This window comes from Sciurus vulgaris (genome assembly GCF_902686455.1).
Source record: "Sciurus vulgaris genome assembly, chromosome: 10".
Classification (NCBI taxonomy): Eukaryota; Metazoa; Chordata; class Mammalia; order Rodentia; family Sciuridae; genus Sciurus; species Sciurus vulgaris.
In genome coordinates, this window is record NC_136470.1 from 116519671 (window position 1) to 116542498 (window position 22828).

Genomic DNA, 22828 nt, shown 5'->3' on the forward strand with positions numbered 1-22828 from the left:
GTTCCAAGCCAGGTTGGGCAACTTAGAGAGACCTTGTCTCAAAGTAAAAAATAAAAACGTCTTGGGATATAGATAAGCATTAAAGCTCCCCTGGGTTCAATCATACTGGAAATAATAATAATAATAATAATAATAATAATAATAATAATAATGGAAGCCCTTACATTTTTCCAATAAAAATATTTTTAACTTTATAACTTAGTACAAATGATAAATGTCTAAATTTTGAAATGTACATCAAATGATCAAGGTTTCACTAAAACCAAATTAATCATTTTTTTTCAGTGCTGTGTATTATTGAACCCAGGACTTTGTGCATTGCTAGGCAAGCACTCTACCACTGAGCTACATCTCCAGTTCCAAGTTAATCATTTTTAAGAGTCCTGTACTCTACAGACTAAGCTAGTCAGGCACCTCAAATTAATCTCTTTTAGAGGGAACATAGCCAGTGTGTAATAATCATTTGTGAACAATGGAATAAATGTAAAATGAGTAGAAAATAAGCTTTTTGTCAATGATAAGCTTTTGATGTTTTCTGATTTTTTTCTGCTCTGAACCATTTTTTCCTTTTGTGACTAAATGTTTTATATGATGATAGTATAAACATGAGGCAAACATCAATGTTTATAGTACCTCAATTCACAATAGCTAAACTATGGAACCAACCTAGATGCCCTTCAACAGATGAATGTGTAAAGAAAATGTGGTACTTATACATGATGGAATATTACTCAGCCTTATGGAAGAATGAAATTATGGCATTTGTGGTAAATGGATGGAGTTGGAGAATATCATGCTAAGTGAAATAAGCCAATCTCAAAAAAACAAGGCCGAAAGTTTTCTCTGATACACGGATGCTAATTCACAATAAGGATAAGAAGGTGGAGGCTAGGGAAGAGTAGAGGTACTTTGAATTAGGCAGGGGGAGTGGAGGGAGGGGATCAAGAATAGTAAAATGAATCAGAAATTATTACTCTGTCCATATATGATTGCACAATTGGTATGATTCTACATCATGTACAAGAAGAATGAGAAGTTATACTCTGTGTATGATGTGTCAAAATGCATTCTAGTGTTATGTAGAACTAATAATAAAAAGAGAACTCTTTGAAAAAAGGCAAAATTATGAAGATCTTCAAAGTAAAGCTTTTGTAAATATTTGGGTTTTGGGGGGTAGTCTAAATAAGAGATGAAAATATTATCAATAAAATAAACATCCAAAGCATATAAGATATCCAAATTTTCACATCAATCTCATAAACACTACAGTATTGTGTATTGTAATTTTCCTCCCCCCATCTATAACATAAACTAAATGCAAAGCACTATGGGGTTCAAAATGAAAATTTATTATTTTCTGTGTATTACTTGCCTGAATTTACTTTTTTTTTTTCCTTTTCTTTTCTTAGGATCTGAGCAGCAAAGACATGAAGAGAGACTTATATATTGTTGCCCATGTGATCCGAATAGGTACTGTCCACCTTATCCATTCATATGACTAAGACTGGCCTGCTTGGAATAAGTATTTCCTGTGCCTAAGTTTTGTCTTCTTCCCAACTCTTTCCTTTCATTTAGGTCTCAGGATTAAAATGTGCTTTTTTGTTATTGTTTGAGCTCTATATTAAGCTCAGCTGCTATAGTAGCTATGTTTGATATAAATGAATGCATTGTTTTTCATTTGAAACCATCTCCCTATTTGCTTTTGGACCCAAACTTTTTAATTTTTAATTTTATTTTACTGTTGCATTATAATTACACATAATGGTGGGATTCTTTTCAAACTTTTTATTTTAAGTGATCTGGTTTAAGATATTCTCTCAGTCATAATGCCCTGCCTCTATACGTACCTTCCCCCTCAAAAATTCTATAGCAAGTTGCCAGCAGTGCCAACTTAACAGATGGTCATTCCCTTTGCTGTAGTTTGTGTCCAAAATTATCTATCTATGCCATTTTCCACAAAATTAGAGTTACTGTCATCATTCCAAAAGGATAGCATTTCATTTCCACTACAACTGAAATTTTAAAAAAATGATTTTCATTACTATTCTATTGTGGGTTTGTCCAGCCTTATTTCAAGTTTATGGCATAAGTTTTGCAGCTATTACTAACCAAATTTCCTTTGTAGTTTGGGTTATAGCATGTCATTTTGTATATTTTTGTCAAAGGATATTTTTTAATCCCTTACCAAAAAATGACTATTTTTGTGTAATTACAAAAGCATTTGTTGTCGAGGTTCTAGAATTTACAAGTCCTCTTGCCACTGTTGGCACAGTGTTGATAAATAGGAGAAGTAAGCATCCATCCACTTCTTAAGATGGTTTCCACTCCCACAGTGGTTCTGGAACACCTGTGGCCACAGAACTTAGTTGAAAGAGGAACACAGTATCCTCCTTATCTGTGTACACATAGTTTCTAACCAGCAGCTAAAAATATTGAACTTTCTATCCTTAATTTACCTGTCAAGTTTAAATGTATTAGCACATTGATTTTTCAAAGAAATTCATAAGGTCACTCATACTCATGTGATTAATAAATGGACTGTTGTATTGGTTTAGGGATAGATGATAAGGATGATTGACTGAGTGTGGTGTAGGAGAGAGCCTTGGCCAAAGGCCTATTTGTTTTGTTCTGTTTCTTTTTTTTTAAATAACTATCCTTGAATGATTCCCTTCAACCCTTTAGTCTTTCAACTTGAGGATCTCTTAGGTCCCTGTAGCTCTGGTATCCTTGAATGACAATCAGGAGATGATGGAGAGGGGCATGGAGTTCTCAGTGTGACTAGTGCTTTCTGCTGTGCCCAAGGCCGAATGCTCCTGAATGACTCCAAGAAGGGTCCTGCTCATCTGCACTACAGGCGACCATATGGCTGTGCAGTCCTAAGCATCTTGGATGTTCTCCAGTCACTCACAGAATTAAAGGAAGAAAAGGATTTTGTTCTTAAGGTTTACACGTGAGTAATAGATAACCATGATTTGCACCACAGGACTTCCCAACACTGCCTTGAGAGCAGCTCTCTCAAGCCTTGTGAACACAGAATCACCAGGATTTAGGGTTGGAAGTTGTTGTTGTTATTTTTTTTTTATGCAGAGATTTTGATCTAAGGTTTGGGGTGGGGCCCAGCCATCTTTATTTTTAATAAGCTTCCCAGATGGTTCTGAAACAGCTGAATTTGGAAACTTCTGTCCTAAGGTGGAATTCTGATAGTAGACATTTCCTGTTCTCTCCAGCATGTTCACTTCCTCTCCAGAATGAACCAACCTTATTATATATTTGCAGGAGAATTAACGAAATAACTTCTCAAATGTCTTGGATATAAGAGAATCTTCTATCCATCAGTTATTCTGAGCTGGTCAGTGATTCAAATGGCTTGAAAGAATGATCATGAGCCAGTTTGCCCTGTCTTTGAATTAAAGTTTTTCTGAGGAATAGAGATCTTACTCATTACTTCTGCCACCACAGATATCTAACTCACATCCAACCAGGCATAGGATTATTTTTAGTGTTCTTTAGTCAAAGGGTCTGCCTTATAGAAGCAGTTCATCTCTCATGACTCTTTCACCCCTTTCTCCCTCCCCCAGGAATTGTCACATGCTAAACAGGCACTCTACCACTGAGCTACATCCCCATCCCCTTCCTCATGATTCTCGTTAAGCAGCAGGAAAAGCAGAATGAAGAAGAGAAACAGATTTCAGACATATAGTTTGCCTTTATTTTAATAGAGATTTAGATACAAATAAGAGTAATTAAAAGAAAAGCTAGATGGTGAGTTTAATAGGTTTTTAAAAACAAATGTATTTCTGATTTTTTTTTGTTTTAAACTAATATCACCTTTCCATATTGTCAAATATTATCAATCATCATGTAAATATATCTTTACCATAATATGGTATGTAGGTTTTTCTTCATTATCTGTTGTTCTGCCCAACTTCAACAAGAAGTAATAATTACACTTTATCAAACTGGAACTTTGTATAATCAATCACATTTAATTAATTTCAAAATAAAAGCCCAAAATATCCTCATTACCTATTTTTCCTTCAGGTCGGTTCTGTTCAAAGTTGTGTACTTTGTAGGGTGAGAATCTTCCTTTGACATAGCAACTTACAAAGAAAAATGAAGCCATTTTGTCCTGCTTGCATTCATCAGTCACAGACTTTCTCCATATCCTGAGTTTCTTTATTAGTGGGAGGCAGTCCTGCTTAATCATATGCCTTCCTCCCTTTGAAAAAGACTAAACAGAAATACAAAATCATTATTATCATCTCACTCCACTGTATTCCATATAAGGAACAAAGGTTCTATGGCTAGCCCCCAGAATTGTATTTTTTTTTTTCATTTCTGAAGATCAAACACAGGGCTTTATATATGCTAAGGCAAGTGTTCTACCACTGACCTCAACCATCAGCCCTATTTTTAAATTTTGAGATGAAGTCTTGCTAAGTTAAACTTGTGATTCCCCCTGCCTCAGCTTCCCTAGTAGCTGCAATAAGAATTGTATCTTTTTGCATATATCAGATGTTTCTTGCTTCAGTGAAATTCTCATTGCGATGGGGACTCACACAGCATCACTCCTGAAGTCATGCTGTCAGGCTTGGTTTGCCTACTTGCTTCTAAAACAACAGAATCTTCAGTACCAGTGTATCACTGTAAGAAGTGGGATTCATGGGTAGCATTTTCTTAGTTCCTTTGTACAGTTTGTGTCTAACATATCAGTTCTAAAAGTCAAAGAAAGATGTGTTTATAGAAATGATAGCCTTTTTAAAGGCTGAATGTTTTCTCTGCTAAGTGGATGATGATATATAATGAGGAGGGGATGGGGATGGGGGGTAAGAGAAGAATGGAGGAACTTTCGATTGTGTAGAGGGAAATGGGGGGATGGGCGAAAGAAAGAATGAGATAAACATCATTACCCTATATACATATATGATTACACAAATGGTATGAATGTACATTGTGTACAACCACAGAAATGAAAAATTGTTCCCCATTTGTGTACAGTGAATTCAAATGCAGTCTGTAAAAATAAAAATAAATTTTAAAAATATTAACAGAATAAAAAAGAAATATTAGGCTTTTAAATTTTTTCTTTTGAAGGTTTATAGAATTAAAATGTAGGATAATTTTTCATTTGTTAATTTTTTTATTGTAAACAAATAGGATACATTTTGATTCTCTGTACATGGAGTAAAGGCATATCATTCGTGTAATCATAAATTTACACAGGGCAATATTGTTTGATTCATTCTGCCATTAGTTCCCTTCCCCCCCAACCTACCCACCCCTCTTTTACCTCTATACAGTCCTTCCTTCCTCCATTCTTGCTCCCTTCCCTAACCATAACCCCTAAACTAACCCTAACCCTAACACAAACCCCTCCCACCCCCCATTATATGTCATCATCCGCTTATCAGTGAGATGATTCGTCCTTTGGTTGAGATTGGCTTATCTCACTTAGCATGATATTCTCCAATTTCATCCATTTGCCTGCAAATGCCATGATTTTATCATTCTTTATGCCTGAGTAATATCCCATTGTATACATATGCCACAGTTTCTTTATCCATTCATCAATTGAAAGACATCCAGGTTGGTTTGACAATCTGGCTATTGTGAATTGAGCACCAATGAACATTGATGTGGCTGTATCTCTGTAGTATGCTGATTTTAAGTCCTTTGGGTATAGGCCAAGGAGTGGGATAGCTGGGTCAAATGGTGGTTCCATTCCAAGCTTTCTGAGGAAACTCCATACTGCTTTCCAGAGTGACTGCACTAATTTGCAACCCCACCAGCAATGTATGAGTGTACCTTTTTCCCCACATCCTCGCCAACACCTATTGTTGCTTGTGTTCTTGATAATTGCCATTCTAATTGGGGTGAGATGGAATCTTAGGGTAGTTTTGATTTGCATTTCTCTTATTACTAGAGATGTTGAAGGTTTTTTCATATATCTGTTGATTTCTTGAAGATCTTCTTCTATGAAGTGTCTGTTCATTTCCTTAGCCCATTTGTTGATTGGATTATTTGTATTCTTGGTGTACACTTTTTTGAGTTCTTTACATATTCTGGAAATTAGTGCTCTATCTGAAGTATGAGTGGCAAAGATATTCTCCCACTCTGTAGGCTCTCTCTTCACATTGTTGATAGTTTCCTTTGCTGAGAGAAAGCTTTTTAGTTTGAATCTATCCCAGTTGATGATTCTTGTTTTACTTCTTGTGCTATGGGAGTCCTGTTAGATTCCGAGGTCCTTGATCCATTTTGAGTTGACTTTGGTGCAGGGTGAGAGACACGGGTTTAATTTCATTCTGTTGCATATGGATTTCCAGTTTTCCCTGCACCATTTGTTGAAGAAGCTATCTTTTCTCCATTGCATATTTTTGGTACCTTTGTCTAGTATGAGAAAATTGTATTTATTTGGGTTTGTGTCCATGTCCTCTATTCTGTACCATTGATCTACCTGTCTATTTTGGTACCAATACCATGCCATTTTTGTTACTACTGCTTTGTAGTAGAGATGAAGATCTGGTATTGTGATACCCCCTGCTTCACTCTTTCTACTGAGGATTGCTTTACCTATTCTGGGTTTCATATTCTTCTAGATGAATTTCATGATAGCTTGGTCTATTTCTGTAACGTATGTCATTGGGATTTTAATAGGAATTGCATTGAATTTGTATAGCACTTTTGGTAGTATGGCCATTTTGACAATATTAATTCTGCCTATCCAAGAACATGGGAGATCTTTCCATCTTCTAAGGTTTTCTTTAATTTCTTTGTTTAGTGTTCTGTAGTTCTCATTGTAGAGGTCTTTCACCTCTTTTGTGAGATTGATTCCCAAGTATTTTATTTTTTTCGAGGCTATTATGAATGGGGTAGTTTTCCTAACTTCTCTTTCTGAAGATTCATCACTTACATATAAAAATGCATTGGATTTATGAGCATTGATCTTGTAACTTGCTACTTTACTGAATTCACTTATGAGTTCTTAGAGTTTTCTGGTGGAATTTCCAGGTTCCTCTAAATATATAATCATGTCATCAGCAAATAGAGATAGTTTGAGTTCTTCTTTTCCTATTCATGTCCCTTTTATTTCATTTGTTTGTCTAATTGCTCTGGCTAGAGTTTCAAGGACAATGTTGAATAGAAGTGGTGAAAGAGGGCATCCCTGCCTTGTTCTAGTTTTTAGTGAGAATGCTTTCAGTTTTTCACCATTTAGAATGATATCGGCCATGGGCTTAGAGTAGATAGCCTTTACGATGTTAAGGAATGTTCCCACTATCCCTATTTTTACTAGTGTTTTGAGCATGAAGAGATGCTGTATTTTATCGAATGCTTTTTCCACATCTATCAAAATCATCATGTGATTCTTAACTTTAAGTCTGTTGATATGGGTGAATGACATTTATTGATTTCCGGATGTTGAACCAACCTTGCATCCCTGGGATAAAACCCACTTGATCGTGGTGCACTATCTTTTTAATATATTTTTGTATGCGATTTGCTAAAATTTTGTTGAGAATTTTTGCGTCGATGTTCATTAAGGATATTGGTCTGAAATTTTCTTTCCTTGATGAGTCTCTGTCTGGTTTAGGTATCAGGGTGATATTGGCTTCATAGAATGAGTTTGGGAGGGTTCCCTCCTCTTCTATTTCATGGAATACTTTGAGGAGTATTGGAATGAGCTCTTCTTTAAAGGTTTTGAAGAACTCGGCTGAGAACCCATCTGGTCCTGGACTTTTCTTTGTTGGTAGGCTTTCGATGACCTGTTCTATTTCATTGCTTGAAATTGATTTATTTAAGTTGTGTATGTCCTCCTCGTTCAGTTTAGGTAATTCATATGTCTCTAGAAACTTGTTGATGTCTTTGAGGTTTTCTGTTTTCTTGGAGTATAGATTTTCAAAATAGCTTCTAATTATGTTTGTATTTCACTCGTGTCTGTTGTGATATTTCCTCATTCATTCCGAATTTTAGTTATTTGAGTTTTCTCCCTCTTTATCTTTGTTAGGGTGGCTAAGCGTTTTTCAATTTTGTTTATTTTTTTCAAAGAACCAACTATTTATTTTGTTAATTTTTCAATTGTTTCTTTTGTTTCAATTTTGTTGATTTCAGCTCTGATTTTAACTATTTCCTGTCTTCTACTACTTTTGGTGTTAGTCTGCTCTTCTTTTTCTAGGGCTTTGAGCTGTTAGTGTTAAGTCATTTATTTGTTGATTTCTACTTCTTTTGTTGAATGTGTCCCATGAAATAAATCTTCCTCTCAGTACTGCTTTCATAGTGTCCCAGAGATTTTGATATGATATGTCTTTGTTATCGTTTACTTCTAAGAATTTTTTTATTTCCCTTCTGATGTCTTCTGTTATCCATTCATCATATAATAGCATATTATTTAATCTCCAGGTATTGGAGAAGTTTCTGTTTTTTATTCTATCATTACTTCTAATTTTAGTCCATTAGATCTGATAGAATACTAGGTAGTATCTCTATCTTCTTGTATTTGCTAACAGTAGACTTTGTGGCATAAAACATGGTCTATTTTAGAGAAGGATCCATGTGCTGCTGAGAAGAAAGTGTATTCTTTCTTTGTTGGTTGGCATATTCTATATAAGTCGGTTAAGTCTAAATTGTTGATTGTGTTATTAGATCTATGGTTTCTTTATTCAATTTTTGTTTGGAACATCTATCCAGTGGTGAGAGAGGTGTGTCAAAATTGCCTAGTATTATTGTGTTGTGGTCTATTTGATATCTGGAATTGAGAAGGATTTGTTTGACGTACATGGATGAGCCAATGTTTGGGGCATAGATATTTATGATTGTTATGTCTTGCTGATTTATTCTTCTCTTAAGCAGTATGTAATGTCCTTCTTTATCCCTTCTGACTAGTCTTGACTTGAAGTCCACATTATCTGAAATGAGGATGGATACTCCAGCTTTTTTGCTGTGTCCGTGCGCATGGTATGCTTTTTCCCATCCTTTCACCTTTAGTCTATGGGTATCTCTTTCTATGAGATGGGTCTCTTGCAGGCAGCACATTGTTGGATTTTTCTTTTTAATCCAATCTGCCAGTCTGTCTTTTGATTGATGAGTTCAGGCCATTAACATTCACGGTTATTATTGTGATATGATTTGTATTCCCAGTCATTTCACTCATTTTTGTTTTTTGACATGATTTGGTTTCTCCTTTATTGGACTATTCCTTTAGGCTAGTTTCTCCCGTTGCTGATTTGCATCATTGTTTTTCATCTCTTCCTCATGGAATATTTTGCTGAGAATGTTCTATAATGCCAGGTTTCCTTTTGTAAATTCTTTTAGCTTTTGTTTATCATGGAAGGATCTTATCTCATCGTCAAATCTGAAAGTAAGTTTTGCTCGGTATAAGATTCTTGGTTGACATCCGTTTTCTCTCAGGGCTTGGTAAATGTTGTTCCAGGTCCTCTTAGCTTTTAGGGTCTGGATTGAAAAATCTGCTGAGACTCTTATTGGTTTCCTCCTGAATGTAATTTGATTCTTTTCTCTTGCGGCCTTTAAAATTCTGTCTTTCTTTTGTCTGTTAGGTATTTTCATAATAATGTGCCTTGGTGTGGGTCTGTTGTAATTTTGCATATTTGGAGTCCTATAAGCCTCTTGTACTTGGTTTTCCATTTCATTCTTCAGATGTGGGAAATTTTCTGATATTATTTCATTGAATAGATTGTTCATTCCTTTGGTTTGTTTCTCTAAGCCTTCCTCAATCCCGATAATTCTTAAATTTGCCCTTTTCATGGTATCCCATAATTCTTGTAGATTCTGTTCATGATTTATTACCATCTTTTCTGTTGGGTCAACTTTGTTTTCAAGATTAAATATTTTGTCTTCAATATCTGAGGTTCTGTCTTCCAGGTGTTCTATCCTATTGGTTATGCTTTCTATGGAGTTTTTAGCTTGGTTTATTGTTTCCTTCATTTCAAGGATTTCTGTTTGTTTGTTTGTTTTTTTCAGTATCTCTAACTCTTTATTGAAATGATCTCTTGCTTCCCTTATTTGCTCTTTTAACTTTGGTGTGATCATTTAATGCCTGCATTTTCTCTTTCATCTCCTCCTTCAATGCCTGCATTTGCTCTTTCATCTCCTCGTTTGCTTCCCTGATTGTTTTAATTATGTAAATTCTGAACTCCCTTTCAGACCTTTCTTCTACTGTGCTGTCATTGGGTTTTATTGATAGTATCTTGGTTTGTTTGGACATTTTCTTCTCTTGTTTTCTCATATTGGTCAGATATCAGTGGGACTCTGAGATATTGCAGATTTCCACTTTGGCTTATAGTGTCCCTGTAGATTTCCAGTATATCACCTCCCAGCCTTCAGTAGCCTGAAGTCTTGGAGGAACTTGATAATGCAGTGCTTCCGAGGAAATCTGCCCCTAGCCCACTACTGGTTCCAGGGATGGGGGCTGGCTCTGTGCGGAAAGGCTCTCACTGGGCGGCCTGCTCCGAGAAACTGGCTGTGTGTCATGTCTGCCACCGGAGTGAGCAGGGCTGCTTGGGGAAGTCTCTGGCTGCCCTGCCTTGTCCTAGAAGCCGCCTGCAAGCCGGGGCCTGCTGCTGGGTCTGGGGCTTGGAGCTGCCTGTGTGCAGAAAGGCTCTCACTGTGCAGCCTGCTCCGAGAAGCTGGCTGTGGATCGAGCCTGCCACCGGAGGGATCAGGGCTGCTTGGGGAAGACTCTAGCTGCCCTGCCCTGCTCTGAGAAGCTGCCCCTGTCCAGGCCTGCCGCCCAGGCCAAGCTTCACCTGGTGGGAGAGACTCATCCCATGGCTCTATGTTAGTCTAAGTCTCTCATTGTCTACCCTTCTTGAATCCTGCATTCTGGTGCGACAGGAGATGCAGTCACCCTCTAGACCGCCATCTTGGATCTTTTATTAAATTTTTTTTAGTTGTCAGTGGACCTTCATTTTATGTTTTTATTCATATGCAGTGCTGAGGATTGAGCCCAAGTCCTCACACATGCCAGGCAAATGCTCTACCACTGAGGCACAACCCCAGCCCCTATAGGATAATTTTTCTACTTGAAAATATTAACAGACTTTCAAACATACTCCCAAATACATGTTTGTGAAATTTACTTTGTGTGCAGTGTGGAATTCTAGGATTAGTAATTTAAATCCATATCAGCACAGTGAATACAGCCCTTGGGAGAAGTTGTACTTTCCAATAAATTTCAGGAGATGTATTTGTTGATTACATGAGTTGGGAGCTTAAAGGGTTTACTAATTGCTATTTATAATGCTTTAGGCTTTGTATGGACAGGATTTTTCAAGGATACAAAGCTCTTCTACAGTTTTATTCAATGAATTGGCAAAATATCTCATTAGTTGTTGACATCCTCAGTTTTTTTTCCTTGATCAGAGTCAACCTCAACAAGAGAAGATTCTGTCACTACCAAAGCCACTACTCTGCTTTGTAGTACTGTTAAATATCATACATGTAGGGGAAGACAGCCTTTTAAGAAAATTAAGAAATAGAGGCATGAAAACAAGGCTACTTTTAAATGAGTCAATAACCTTAAAATTTGTAAATGAATAACCACTATGTGCATTTCAGTCTGATGCCAGATATCATATGATTCTTGTTGGCTAGAGGGCATAGGGTCATGAGCAGCACAGAGCATACTGTCCCTGGGGCTTTGGACAGAAGAGAAGAGTGCCAGGAGCTAAAGCCAACACTGTAGGGGATAGATGTCCATAAGTAATCCATGTGACAAAATATACAATAACTCTGAATGTGTGATAACCACTGTTCAATTTCATAATGAAAAAAGCCCAAGTAAACATTTTAGGCCAATCTTAATAAAATAATAGATAAATAAATACTTATAATATTAAATTTATGATTTTGGTTATGATATATTTTTATTGTTATATAAAATATATATTACAGATTATGCAATCATATACTATATCAAATTGATAATTATTTATTCCCCACTCTCACATTTTATGAAAAAAAATTCAGTTTCATCACATGCAGTCCCACAATCATGGCCTTGTTATCACTAAAGCAACTTTCTGAGTCAACTGACATTGTTTCCCAAGGCACATTTTCACTTTCATCAGCCTGGATTTTGAAGCATCACTCCTTGAATCCTTGATTATGCTTTCCCATCAGAAATTCATTTTGAGGCACAACTACATATTTGCTTAATAGTTGATGTATGTGAACTCATTATATAGTAACTTTTCTGCTTTTATGGTGATTCTTAAAATAACCTTCAGTACTTCAATTTGGTGTTCATATTCCAAGCATAATTATTAATTCTGCATAACTTTGCTCTTTTTAAAAGAATTTTAAACCAGTTCTCTCAGGTAACTTTATAAGCATCTAAAACTTACATTAATTAAGGTCATTTCAGGCTAATGTCACTTACCAAACAGTATTGTGGTATTCACAATATAAGGATTCAGTGAATGCCTGCTATAGTTTGGATCTGGAATGTCCCCCAAAGGCCCACATATTAAAGACTATCCCCAGATTGGTAATGTTCGATCAACTTTAAGAAGTGGTGCCTACTGGTCATTGGGGACATGCCCTACAGGGAATAATTGTTGGATCCTAACTTTTCTTCTTTTTCTTTCATTTCCTGGCCATGAAATGAGTGATTCTGCTCCCTCATGGACTCACTGCTGTGATGTACTCAAAACAATAAGGCCAACCTGTCATGGGGTGAAATCTCTAAAACTGTGAACCAAAATAACCCTGTTCTCTTTATAAGTTGAATTCTGAGATTTTTTTTATAGTAATGCAAAGCTAACATGTGTCCCCCATAACATGAAAGGGTTTGGTAACAGAAATATCAGGTGGCAGCCTCTTCTGTGAGTGATGACTAAGGAGAAACTTTCCTAATGTGGTATAGACACTAGACCTACATCATTTTCTCAGAACACTGTCTTTGGGTTCTTTGATTCAGTGACCTTATCCGTGAAAGTACTTTAAATTGAGGGTCCTTGTTTAGGAACCATTTTTAAATGGAGGCTTGTTCTTAAACAGGTAAAGATTCATCTTTTTTCCCCCAAGCCTTATTCAGGTATAATTGACAAATGTGATAATTTGATATACATATACATTATCAAATGATCACCACAGACAACCTCATTAACATATTCATCACCTCACATAATTACCCTTTTTTCGTGTTGCCAGGAGAACACTTAAGATCTGTCTCACCAGGTGGTAGCACATGCCTGTAATCCCAGTGACTCGGGAGGCTAAGGCAGGAAAATACTGAGTTCAAAGCCACCCTTAGCAACAGTGAAGTGCTAAGCACATCACAGAGACACTCTCTAATTAAAATACAAAAAAGGATTGGGGATATGGTTCAGTGGTCAAGGGCCCCTGAGTTCAATCCCTGGTACAAAAAAAAAAAAAAAAAAAACACAAGATCTACTGTCTCAGCACATTCCACCATTTTTCATAATCCCCTCCCTCTCATTTCCCTCTACATAATCTAAAGTTCCTCCATTCTTCTCTCCACTTATCAGGGAAAACATTCAGTCTTTGGTTTTTGGGGATTGGCTTATTTCACTTGGCATAATATTCTCCAATTCCATCCATTTATTTGCAAATGCCGTAGTATTGTTCTTCTTTATGGCTTAATAATATTCCATTCTGTATATATACCACAGTTTCTTTAGCTACTCATCTGTTGAAGGGCATCTAGGTTGGTTCCACAATCTAGCTATTGTGAATTGAGCTGCTATAAACATTGATGTGGCTGTGTTACTGTAGTATGCTAATTTTAAGTCCTTTGGGTATAAACCAAGAAATGGGATAACTGGTTCAAAAGGTGGGTCCATTCCAAGTTTTCTGAGGATTCTCATTTTTGAATTTTTGAGGCACCTCTGAAATGTTTTCCATAAATAACTGTACCAGTTAATATTCCCACCAATAGTATTCAAAGTTCCCTTTTCTCCACATTCTCACAAACACTTGTTATTTCTTGTCTTTCGATTATAGACTTCCTAACAAATATGAAGTGATATCTCATTGTGGTTTTGATTTGCATTTCCCTGATGATTAGTGATAGGAGTACCTTTTCATATACCTGTTGGCCATTTTTTTATTTTCTTTGGAAATATGTCTATTAGGATCCTTTACCTCTAATTTTAATAGGATGATGATGATGATGATTTTGTTTTTGAGTTGTATGAGTTCCTTATATATTTGAATATTAACTGCTTCTTAGATATATGGTTTGCATATATTTTCTCACATTCCATAGGTTGATTTTTTTATGTCAATTATTTCTTCTGCTGTGCAGAAGATTTTTAGTTTGATAAAGTTTATTTTTGCTTTTATTGCCTGAGCATTTGGTTTGTATCCAAAAACTAATTGGCAAGACTAATGTCAATGAGCTTTACCCTGTTTTCACCTAGGAGTTGTATAGTTTTGAGTCTTATATTTAATTCTTTAATTCATTTTAACTTTGTCTTTGTGTATGGTGTCAGATAAAAGTCCACATATGGAGATCTCGTTTTCCCATAACCATTTATTAAAAAGATTGTCCTTTTCCAATTGTATGTTCCCAGTCAAATATTAGCTGACTGAAAATGTATGGGTCTATTTTTCTGTTTCATTGGTATATGTTTCTATTTTTTATGCTAGTACCATACAGTTGGGATTATTTTAACTTTACAGTATAATGAAATCAAGAACTATGATATTTCCAGATTTATTTTTCTTTCTTAAGATTGATTTGGTTATTCAGAGTCTTTTTTGGTTCCATATGAATCTTAGAATTATTTCTTCTATTTCTGTGAAAAAATGCCATTGTAATTTTGATAGTGATTTCATTAATTCAATAGATTGATTTACATAATGTATGGCCATTTTGATTACATCAATTCTTCTAATTCATGAAAATAGAATAGCCTTTCATTAATTAATTTATTAAGTTTTATCAATATTTTATGGTTTTCAATAATCAGATTCTTCACATTCTTAGTTAAATTTATTTCTAAGTATTTTATTCTTTTATAATATTATTTCTAGTGAGTCTATTTTCTTAATTTCTTTTTCAGGTAGTTCATTGTTTGTGTATAGAAACACAACTGATTTTTTCATGTTGATTTTCTTTTTCGCAACTTTACTGAATCTGTTTATTCTAACAGTTTTTTTTTTTTTTTTTAAGGAAACTTTAGTGTTTTCTGTATGTAAGGTCATATAATATGCAAGTGTAAATAACTCACCTTCTTCGTTTCTGGTTTGGATGCTTTGTTATTTTTGTTTAGCCTACTTTCCCTAGTTAGTACTTCTAGTACTACGTTGAACAGAAGTAGTAAGAGTGAGTATCCCTGTTGTTATGATTTGGATGTAGTTTCAGTGTGTCTCTCAAAGGTTCAAATGCTGGAAGTTTGATCTCCATTGTGGCAATGTTGAGAGATGATGGAGCCTTTAAGAGGTGGGGCCTAGTGGAAAGTAATTAGGTCACTGGGAGCACCACCCTCACACGTGACTAATAGGATTCTCAAACATTCCTGCTTAGTTCCCATAGAGTACATTATTACAAAAAGAGTAAGCCTGACTGCTAAATCTCTCTGATTTCCTGTTTTGCCAAGTGATTTTTCCCTGTTGCATATATTCCCATTCTGATGACATCTGCCATCTTTTGATACAGCCAGAAGGCCTAATCAGAGCCAAGCAGATGCTGGCACTATGCTCTTGAAGCTCCAGAACTGTGATCTAAATAAACCACTGTTTTTATAAAGTATCAGTCCCAGGTATTTTGTTGTATCAACACAAAATGGACTAAGTCACTTGTCTGTTTTCCAATCTAAAGGAAAATCTTTCAGCCTTTCACAATTAAATATGATATTGACTGTGAGCTTGGCAGATATGGCCTTTATAGTTTTGTGTACCTTCCTTTTCTACCTGATTTATTGAGAGTTTTTATCATGAAAGGATATTGAATTTTGTCACTTTTTCTGCTACTATTGAGATGATCATATGTTTTTTTTCTTCATTCTATTGATACAGAATATCATGTTTATTGGTTTGCTTATGTTTAACTCTCCTTGTATCTCAAGGATAAATCCTACTTGACATGGTGTGTAAACTTTAAAATGTGCTATTGGATTCTGTTTGCAAGAAATTTTGCAGACTTTTTTGTATCTATATGTTTATCGGAGATATTGGCTTGCAATTTTCTTTTCTTGTGTCCTTATCTAACTTTGGTATCAGGATAATGCTGGCCTGGTAAAAAATGTTTAGAAGCATTTCCTCCTCCTCCTCCTCCTCCTCCTCCTCCTCCTCCTACTCTTCCTCCTCCTCCTCCTCCTCTCACTTTCTCTCTCATTTGAGAGCAATTTATATTAATTTTCCTCAAATGTTTCCCCATTTAGTCTTCTGGTACTGGGATTTTCTTTACTGGGGGATTTTATATTTCTGCTTCAATCGCCTTACTCATTATTGGTCTGTTCAGATTTTCATTTCTTAATGATTCAGACTTGTAAGATATGTGTCCAGGAGATTTGTCAGTTTCTTCTAAGTTATCCAATTTGTTCTCATATAATTATTCATGGTAGTCTTTTATGATCCTTTGTATTCATGTGAAAAAAAATTTAATGGCTCTTCTTTCATTTATAATATTATTATTTGAGTCCTTTCTCTCTCCCTACTGCTCTTTGGTACGCCCCCCCATTAGTCCAACCAAAGGATTATCAACTTTCCTGATTTTTTTCAAAGAACCAACTCTTAATTATGTTGATATTTTCTATTGACATTTTTTTTGTGTGTGTGTGGTACTGGGGATCGAATTCAGGGCCTTGTGCTTGTGAGGCAAGCACCCTACCAGCTGAGCTATCTCCCCAGCACTATTGACTTTTTTTTTATTGTAAACAAATGGGATACATGTTGTTTCTCTGTTTGTACATGGAGTAAATGCATACCATTTGTGTGATCATAAATTTACATAGGGTAATGTTGCTTGATTCATTCTGTTATTTTTTTCCCTTACCCCTCCCCTCCCACCCCTCTTTTCCCTCTATACAGTCCTACCTTCCTCCATTCTTGCCCCGCTCCCTAACCCTAACCCTAAACCTAACCCTAACAGTAACACTAACACCTCCCACCCCCCATTATGTGTCATCATCCACTTATCAGCTAGATCATTTGTCCTTTGGTTTTTGAGATCGGCTTATCTCACATAGCATGATATTCTCCAGTTTCATCCATTTGACTGCAAATGCCATAATTTTATCATTTTTTATGGCGGAGTAATATTCCATTATATATATATACCAGTTTCTTTATCCATTCATCAATTGAGGGGCATCTAGTTTGTTTCCACAATCTGGCTATTGTGAATTGAGCAGCTATGAACATTGATGTGGCTATATCTCTGTAGTATGCTGATTTTAAGTCCTTTGGGTGTAGGCCAAAGAGTGGGATAGCTGGGTCAATTGGTGGTTCCATTCCAAGCTTTCTGAAGAATCTCCACACTACTTTCCAGAATGGCTGCACTAATTTGCAACCCCACCAGAAATGTATGAGTGCACCTTTTTCCCCATATCCACGCCAACACCTATTGTCGCTGGTATTCTTGATGATCGCCATTCTAATTGGGGTGAGATGGAATCTTAGGGTAGTTTTGATGTGCATTTCTCTTATTACTAGAGATGTTGAACATTTTTTCATATATCTGTTGATTTCGTGTAGATCTTCTTCTATGAAGTGTCTGTTCATTTCCTTAGCCCATTTGTTGTTTGGATTATTTGTAACTTGGTGTACACTTTTTTGAGTTCTTTATATATTCTGGAAATTAGTGCTCTATCTGAAGTATGAGTGGCAAAGATTTTACGCACTCTGTAGGCTCTCTCCTGGTTTGGGTATGAGGGTGATATTAGCTTCATAGAATGAGTTTGGTAAGGTACCCTCCTTTTCTATTTCCTGGAATAATTTGTGAAGTATTAGAATGAGTTCTTCTTTGAAGGTCTTGTAGAACTCAGCTGAGAATCTGTCTGGTCTTGGGCGTTTCTTGGATGGTAGATTTTTAATGGCTTCTTCTATTTCATTGCTTGATATTGATCTGTTTAAATCGTGTATGTCCTCCTGGTTCAGTTTGGGAGGAGCATATGTCTCTAGAAATTTGTCAATGTCTTCGGTACTTTCTCTTTTGTTGGAATACAGATTTTCAAAGTAGCTTCTCATTATGTTCTGTATCTCAGTGGTGTCTGTCGTGATATTTCCTTTTGCTTTATGTATTTTAGTAATTTGAGTCTTCTCTCTCCTCCTCTTTGTTAGTGTGGCTAAGGGTTTGTCTATTTTGTTTACTTTCTCAAAGAACCAACTTTTTGTTTTGTCAATTTTTTGAATAGTTTCTTTTGTTTCAATTTCATTGATTTCAGCTCTAATTTTAATTATTTCCTGTCTTCTACTACTTTTGCTGTTATTCTGTTCTTCTTTTTCTAGGGCTTTGAGCGCAATGTTAGGTCATTTAGTTGTTGACTTTTCATTCTTTTCTGGAATGCGCTCTATACAATGAATTTTCCTCTTAGTACCGCTTTCATAGTGTCCCAGAGATTTTGATATGTTGTATCATCATTCTCATGGATCTCTAAGAATTTTTTAATCTCCTCCCTGATGTTTTTTGTTATCCATGTTTCATTCAATAGCATATTATTTAGTCTCCAAGTGTTGGAGTAATTTCCTTTTTTTACTTTGTCATTGATTTCTACTCTCAGTCCATTATGATCTGATAGAACACAAGGCAGTATCTCTATTTTTTTGCATTTCCTAAGGGCTGCTTTGTGGCATAACACATGGTCTATTTTTGAGAAGGTTCCATGTGCTGCTAAGAAGAAAGTGTATCCACTTGTTGATGGATGGAATATTCTATATATGTCTATTAAGTCTAGGTTATTGATTGTGTTATTGAGTTCTATGGTTTCTTTGGTTGGATTTTGTTTAGAGGATCTATCTAGTGGTGACAGCGGTGTGTTAAAGTCGCTCAGAATTATTGTGTTGTGGTCTATGTGATTCTTGAAATTGAGAAGGATTTGTTTGATGTACAGGGATGCACCATTGTTTGGGGCATAAATATTTACTATCATTATGTCTTCCTGATTTATGGTTCCCTTAAGCAGTATGAAACGTCCATCTTTATCCCTTCTGACTAACTTTGGCTTGAAGTCCACTTTATCTGATATAAGGATGGAAACCCCCGCTTTTTTACTGAGTCCATGTGCATGGTAGATTTTTTCGCATCCTTTCACCTTTAGTCTGTGGATGTCTTTTTCTATGAGATGAGTCTCTTGCAGGCAGCATATTGTTGGGTCTTTCTTTTTAATCCATTTTGCCAATCTATGTCTTTTGATTGATGAGTTTAGGCCATTAACGTTCAGGGTTATTATTGAGAAATAATTTGTATTCCCAGTCATTTGGCTTATTTTTGGTTTTTATGTTGGCTTGGTTTCTCCTTTGAGTGGTTTTTCTCTAAGGTAGTTCCTCCCTTTGCTGACCTACATTGTTGTTTTTCATTTCCTCCTCATGGAATATTTTGTTGAGAACATTCTGTAGTGCAGGCTTTCTATTTGTCAATTCTTTAAACTTTTGTTTATCATGGATGGATTTTATTTCATCTGCAAACCTGAAGGTTAGTTTTGCTGGGTATAGGATTCTTGGTTGGCAACCATGTTCTGTCAGAGCTTGAAATATGTTGGTCCAGGCCCTTCTAGCTTTTAGAGTCTGGGTTGAGAAGTCGGCTGCTATCCGTATCAGTCTCCCCCTGTATATAATCTGATGCTTTTCTCTCGCGGCCTTCAAAATCCTATCTTTATTTTGAATGTTATGCATTTTCATTATAATGTGTCTTGGTGTGGATCTGTTGTGATTCTGTGCATTTGGTGTTCTGTAAGCCTCTTGTATTTGATTTTCCATTTCATTCTTCAGGTTTGGGAAATTTTCTGGTATTATTTCATTGACTAGGTTGTTCATTCCTTTGGTGTGTATCTCTGTGCCTTCCTCAATCCCAATAATTCTTAAATTTGGTCTTTTCATGATGTCCCATAGTTCTTGGAGAGTCTGTTCATGATTTCTTACTATCTTCTCTGTTTAGGCAACTTTATTTTCAAGAATAAATATTTTGTCTTCATTGTCTGAGGTTCTGTCTTCCAAGTGGTCTAGTCTGTTGGTGATGCTATCCATTGGGTTTTTTATTTGGTTTATTGTCTCCTTCATTTAAAGGATTTCCATTTGGGTTTTTTTTTTTTGAGGATCTCTATCTCTTTGTTGAAATGATCTTTTGCTTCCTGCAGGTGCTCTTTCAGCTTCTTGGTATTATCATTCATTGCCTGCATTTGCTCTCTTATCTCATCCTTTGCTTCACAAATCATCTTAATTGTGTATAATCTGAAGTCCTTTTCTGACATTTCTTCTAACATACTGTCATTGGATTCTATTACTATAGAATCCAGATTTGTTTTGATCATTTTCTTCCCTTGTTTTTTTCATTTTGTTCATGTATCTTCCCCTCTAGCACTGCAGATCTGGGGTATTGCAGATTTCCCCCTATAGGCTTATAGTGGCCCTATAGGTTTCCAAAACCCTTTCTTTAAGGGGAGATCAGTATTAGCAGTGCCCAAATCAGACACTTTGCAATCCTAGACCAAAGAGCCCCTTTGGGGACGATAACAAAATTGTCATAATAAACAAAGTGAGTTCAAATATTATCTTCAGTAAAACAAACAGGTTTGTAATAAAGTCTGCAGTTTCTAATGGAGGACAAAGAGGATGCAGAGTGATGTAGAATGTCGCTGTTAATGGGATAAGAAAAGAATATACAGAAGTTCTAGAAAATAGAAAGGGTGAGAGTGTAATCAAAAGAAATAGGATGTTAGCATGCAAAAAGGGAGAAAGAGACTCTGAGGGAACAGGTAAACAAAAGGAAAAGAGAGCAAGAAAAGTAAAGAAATAAAAACTTAATTTTTTTTAAACAGGAGAAAAAAAAATCTACTGTATAGCAGTCATATACTAATGAAATCTCCCAGTGTTCAGTAGCCTGATGCATGAGAAGTACCTGAGAGTGAGCTTCAAGCCTCCAGCAGGCATCTCAGGATAGAATTTGCCCCACCCAAAGATTGGAGTTGTGGCTTCCAGGATTATCCAAGATGGCTGCTCTGGCTTCAAAATGTGTTGGCAAATGGGGAGCTGCAGCTCAGGGGTGGACGTGGTCAGCTGGAGGTCCTGGAGACGGGATGCAGTTGGTCCAGCAGGGGTCCTGGAGGTCCTGTGTGTTTGGTGTGTTTGTGGGATCCTGGAGGCCAGGTGCAATCAGTCGGTCTGGGGTCCCAGTGATAGGGCGCAGTCAGTTGGTCTGGCGACCCTGGCAGCAGGGAGCAGTCAGTCGATGTGAAGGCCCCAGAAGCAGGGAGTGATCGGTCAGGCTGAGGGATCCTGGAGATGGGGCTCAGTCAGTCCGGCCAGGGGTCCTATGGGGCCTGGCTGTTGTCTCAAAATAGCGGCAGCCACGTGTTCTCAAACCTGCAGGTACTGTAACAGTGAACTTCAAGGCAGCAGCAGGCAGCTGGTTCTCCACTGGCGGTTGGCGATCAGTTTCTCTGTAGGCTCTCTCTTCACATTGCTGATAGTTTCCTGTTCTGAGAGAAAGCTTTTTAGTTTGAATCTATCCTGGTTGTTGATTCATGCTTTTATTTCTTGGGCTATGGGAGTCCTGTTAAGGAAGTCTGATCCTAAGCCGACATGTTGAAGATTTGGACCTACTTTTTCTGCTATAAGATGCAGGGTCTCTGGTCTGAATCCGAGGGCCTTGATCCATTTTGAGTTGAGTTTTGTGCAGGGTGAGAGATAGGAGTTTAATTTCATTCTGTTGCATATGGATTTCCAGTTTTCCCAGCACCATTTGTTGAAGAGGCTATCTATATCCATTGCATATTTTTGGCCCTTTTGTGTAATATGAGAAAATTGTATTTATTTGGGTTTGTGTCCATGTCCTCTATTCTGTACCATTGATCTACCTGTCTATTTGATACCAATACCATGCCATTTTCGTTACTATTGCGTTGTAGTAGAGTTGAGATCTGGTATTGCGATACCCCCTGCTTCACTCTTTCTGCTGAGGATTGCTTTAGCTATTCTGGGTTTCTTATTCTTCTAGATGAATTTCATGATTGCTTGGACTATTTCTGTAACCTATGTCATTGGGATTTTAATAGGAATTGCATTGAATTTGTATAGCACTTTTGGTAGTATGGCCATTTTGACAATATTAATTCTGCCTATCCAAGAACATGGGAGATCTTCCCATCTTCTTAGGTTTTCTTTAATTTCTTTGTTTAGTGTTCTGTAGTTCTCATTGTAGAGGTCTTTCACCTCTTTTGTGAGATTGATTCCCAAGTATTTTATTTTTTTTGAGGCTATTGTGAAAGGGGTAGTTTTCCTTACTTCTCTTTCTGAAGATTCATCACTTATGTATAAAAATGCATTGGACTTATGAGCATTGATCTTGTAACCTGCTACTTTACTAAATTCACTTATGAGTTCTAAAAATTTTCTGGTGGAATTTCCGGGTTCCTCTAAATATATAATCATGTCATCAGCAAATAGAGATAGTTTGAGTTCTTCTTTTCCTATTCATATCCCTTTTATTTCTTTGGTCTGTCTAATTGCTCTGGCTAGAGTTTCAAGGACAATGTTGAATAGAAGTGGTGAAAGTGGGCATCCCTGCCTTGTTCCAGTTTTTAGTGGGAATGCTTTCAGTTTTTCACCATTTAGAATGGCCATGGGCTTAGCGTAGATGGCCTTTACAATGTTAAGGAATGTTCCCACTATCCTATTTTTTCTAATGTTTTGA

At 36.5% G+C, this 22828-nt stretch overlaps 1 protein-coding gene across 13 annotated transcripts in view; it reads left to right on the forward strand.

Annotated features, from left to right (window-relative positions):
- The window catches only part of DOCK3 (dedicator of cytokinesis 3), a 726815-nt gene that overhangs the window by 541043 nt on the left and 162944 nt on the right, over positions 1-22828 (forward strand). For all 13 annotated transcript variants that reach the window (XR_013757339.1, XM_079101030.1, XM_079101031.1 and 10 more), the window contains exons 11-12: positions 1410-1470; positions 2803-2950. Coding sequence is in view for 12 of the 13 variants with exons in the window: in XM_079101030.1 (XP_078957156.1) it covers positions 1410-1470; positions 2803-2950 (209 nt within the window). In the remaining variant the exon portion in view is untranslated. The remainder of the gene's footprint in view (positions 1-1409; positions 1471-2802; positions 2951-22828) is intronic.